The following is a 621-nucleotide window of genomic DNA, read 5'->3' on the forward strand; positions in this document are numbered from 1 at the left end:
CGCCCTCGGGCCCGGCCCACGCACTTGGGAACGACGACCAGCAGCGTGACCAGGTACTCGGAGTCCAGCACGAAGTCGTCTTTGCTCACGATGTCGCTCAGGGTCCGCGTGAAGAGGTTGCCCCTGAAGCCGGGGACAAGCGGGGGGCGTGAGCAGCGCCCCGGAGCGCAGAGCCCGGCGGGCGGCCGCGCCCTGCCCTGGGACAGGCGGCTGGGGCCGGGAGGGCCGGTCTGGGTGAGGCCCCGCTCTGCCGAGGAGCCCAGCCCCCGAGCTGGCGGGAGCACCAGCCCTGCCACCTGTCACCGCTGCGAATTCAACACCTCTGCCAGCGGCGCTGCCCGCCAGCCAGCGGCCTCGGGAGGGGACCGCAGCTCAGGAGCTCGAGTTACTCCAGTGCCCACACCGAGGCCGGCTCACGGCGCCAGCGGCCCCGTCTCACCCGACGCCCAAGCGGTCGGCACCGGGGTGCCCTGGAATAACCCCCGCGTGCCCGGCGGAGCCAGCCCTCGGCCGGGCGTGGGACTCTGAGCACAAAGATCAAGGCCCCGTATCAGCACACGGGCGGGACAGAGCCCCGAGACCCCACGCGGCCTCCGCCCGCGGGCATTGGCAGATGTCCGT

General features: G+C 73.1%; 1 protein-coding gene across 2 annotated transcripts in view; it reads right to left on the minus strand.

The window, feature by feature from the left end:
- The window catches only part of ATP6V1C2 (ATPase, H+ transporting, lysosomal 42kDa, V1 subunit C2), a 33,478-nt gene that overhangs the window by 8,964 nt on the left and 23,893 nt on the right, over positions 1-621 (minus strand). For both annotated transcript variants that reach the window (XM_004686439.2, XM_004686438.2), the window contains exon 6: positions 21-123. In XM_004686439.2, the coding sequence (XP_004686496.1) occupies positions 21-123 (103 nt within the window). The remainder of the gene's footprint in view (positions 1-20; positions 124-621) is intronic.

This window comes from Condylura cristata, unplaced genomic scaffold (genome assembly GCF_000260355.1).
Source record: "Condylura cristata isolate star-nosed mole 26May11 unplaced genomic scaffold, ConCri1.0 scaffold00020, whole genome shotgun sequence".
Classification (NCBI taxonomy): domain Eukaryota; kingdom Metazoa; phylum Chordata; class Mammalia; order Eulipotyphla; family Talpidae; genus Condylura; species Condylura cristata.